Source organism: Lactuca virosa, chromosome 8, assembly GCF_052849685.1.
Source record: "Lactuca virosa cultivar CGN04683 chromosome 8, Lactuca_virosa_CGN04683_v6, whole genome shotgun sequence".
In the NCBI taxonomy this organism is placed as follows: Eukaryota; Viridiplantae; Streptophyta; class Magnoliopsida; order Asterales; family Asteraceae; genus Lactuca; species Lactuca virosa.
The window spans coordinates 21,387,288-21,389,598 of record NC_136433.1 but is presented as its reverse complement, the minus strand read 5'-3'; the positions used below and the strand labels follow the sequence as shown (position 1 = coordinate 21,389,598).

Genomic DNA, 2,311 nt, shown 5'->3' with positions numbered 1-2,311 from the left:
GCATCCCTTTACGCATCATGAAGCCAAACATGGATCCTAGCCTTAATCTAATAATTCATTTAGGGTAATTATTAATTAAGGACTTATATCAAACTAATTGGAGTCTTATCTTTTGTAGATGTCGAACCAAGCAAACAACAACAACAACGATTTGCCTCTTCTTCCTCCTCCTCCTCCAACTCAAAACTCAAGCTTCTCTCTCATGCCGGTTCTTAATAGGGAGAAACTCAAGGAAGATGGATCCAACTATCTTGATTGGATCAGAACCTTGAGGATCACGTTAAGATATGAGAACAAGGAGTATGTTCTCGACGAAGATGTCCCCGTGCTTGGAGAAAACCCTACCCCAAAAGAAGTTATTGCCTACAACAAGCATTACGATGAATCGACCAAAGTGGCTTGCCTTATGTTAGCGACCATGGGTTCTGGTCTCCAAAAGAACTTTGAGACATGGGGTGCTTTTGACATCAACCAGCAGCTCGAGGAAATGTTTCAAGAGCAAGCAAGGCAAGAACGATTCGAGATCGTTAAATCCCTCATGGCATGTAAGCTACAAGAGGGAGCTTCTGTATGTGCGCACGTCCAAAAGATGAAGTCATACATAAACAGACTTGGGAATCTAGGTGTCGAGCTGCCTAAGGAGTTGTCCATTGACATGGTCTTGAACTCGCTTACTAGTTCGTATTCTCAATTCATCATGAACTTCAATATGAATGGCCTCGACAAGACCTTAATGGAGTTACATGGCATGCTCAAAACTGCTGAAGCGAGCATGAAGAAGCCCAACAACTCTAACCCTACTGCTCCCGTGCTGGCTGTTGACCGTGGTTCTTCCAAAAGGAAAAGGGCGCCTCAACCCAAAGAAAAGGGTAAGGGTAAGGTCGGAAAGTCTGGTCCTCCTCCCAAGAAAAGGGCCCTAGCTGAAATAGCTCCTTCTTCAGATCCAAAAGAGGCCATTTGTTTTTACTGCCAGGAAAAGGGACACTAGAAGCGTAGTTGCCCTAAATACCTCGAGGACCTTAAGAAGGGCATAGTCAAGGTGGCTAGCACCTCAGGTATGTTCATGATAGAACTCCATAGCACATTTACTTCTAACTCTTGGATTCTTGATACAGGATGTGGTACTCACATTTGCTCTGATATGCAGGGACTAAGACAAAGTAGGAAGTTAAAGCATGGTGAGCTCAACCTAATCATGGGAAACAGGCACAAGTCAGTTGTTACAAGGATTGGGAACTATGAGCTAATGCTTAGTGGTGATGTTTATCTTAGTTTATTAAATTGTTGCTACTCGCCTGATATGGCACAAAACATTATTTCTTTTCATGCACTTTATAAGGATGGTTGTCGATTTTCTTTTGATAATGATAATGGTGACATTTTGGTTTATAAGAAGGGTTGTTTTATTTTCAAAGCTAGTCCTTGTAAAGGTGTGTATGAAAGTATTGTTTGCGATGGTGATGTTGATAAACTAATTATGAATGTTGGTTCATCTAATAGTGAATTAGATAAATCGTGTTTGTGGCATTGTCGACTTGGCCATATAAACAAGAAACGCATTGCCAAGCTCCAATCTGATGGAATCCTGGAATCATTTGACCTCAAGTCGGATGATGTATCCGAATCTTGCTTACTTGGCAAGATGACAAAGGCGCCATTCATAGGCCACTGTGAAAGAGGCAAGGATTTGTTAGACCTCATCCACACAGATGTTTGTGGACCCTTCAAATCCGTCACAAGACATGGAGAAAGGTACTTCGTGACTTTTACCGACGATTTTAGTAGATATGGATATATCTATCTAATCAAGCATAAGTCGGAAACCTTTGAGGTGTTCAAGGAGTTTCAAAACGAAGTAGAAAACCAATTGGGCAGAAAGATCAAGATGCTCCGATCCGATAGGGATGGAGAATATCTAAGTCTTGAATTCTACGATCATCTTAAGAATTGTGGTATAGTTTCACAATTGTCTCCTCCTAGAACACCACAGTTGAATGGTGTAGCTGAAAGGAGAAATCGAACATTGTTAGACATGGTTCGATCTATGATGAGTCGAGCTACACTTCCGATATCTTTTTGGGGGTATGCCGTGGAGATATCCGCCCATATCCTAAACCTCGTACCTACTAAGAAGGTTGCTAAAACACCCTCTGAAATGTGGAGTGGGACACGTCCTTCTCTAGCACATGTAAAGGTTTGGGGATGCGAAGCTTTTGTTCGTCGTGAGGAGAATGACAAGCTTGAACCCCGATCGGAGAAGTGTTACTTCATTGGCTATCCGCAAAAATCGTTTGGATACTTGTTCTACAAG

At 42.0% G+C, this 2,311-nt stretch overlaps 1 protein-coding gene across 1 annotated transcript; it reads left to right on the top strand.

The window, feature by feature from the left end:
- Positions 1–202: 202 nt before the first annotated feature.
- LOC145130157 (uncharacterized) lies at positions 203–988 on the top strand. Its single transcript, XM_079064998.1, has one exon. The coding sequence runs from the start codon at positions 203–205 to the stop codon at positions 986–988; it is 786 nt and encodes a 261-aa protein (XP_078921124.1).
- Positions 989–2,311: the final 1,323 nt, after the last annotated feature.

Bases quoted from the DNA above. Each gene is read 5' to 3' on its own strand.
- LOC145130157 (XM_079064998.1), top strand. From the start codon at position 203: ATGCCGGTTCTTAATAGGGAGAAACTCAAGGAAGATGGATCCAACTAT.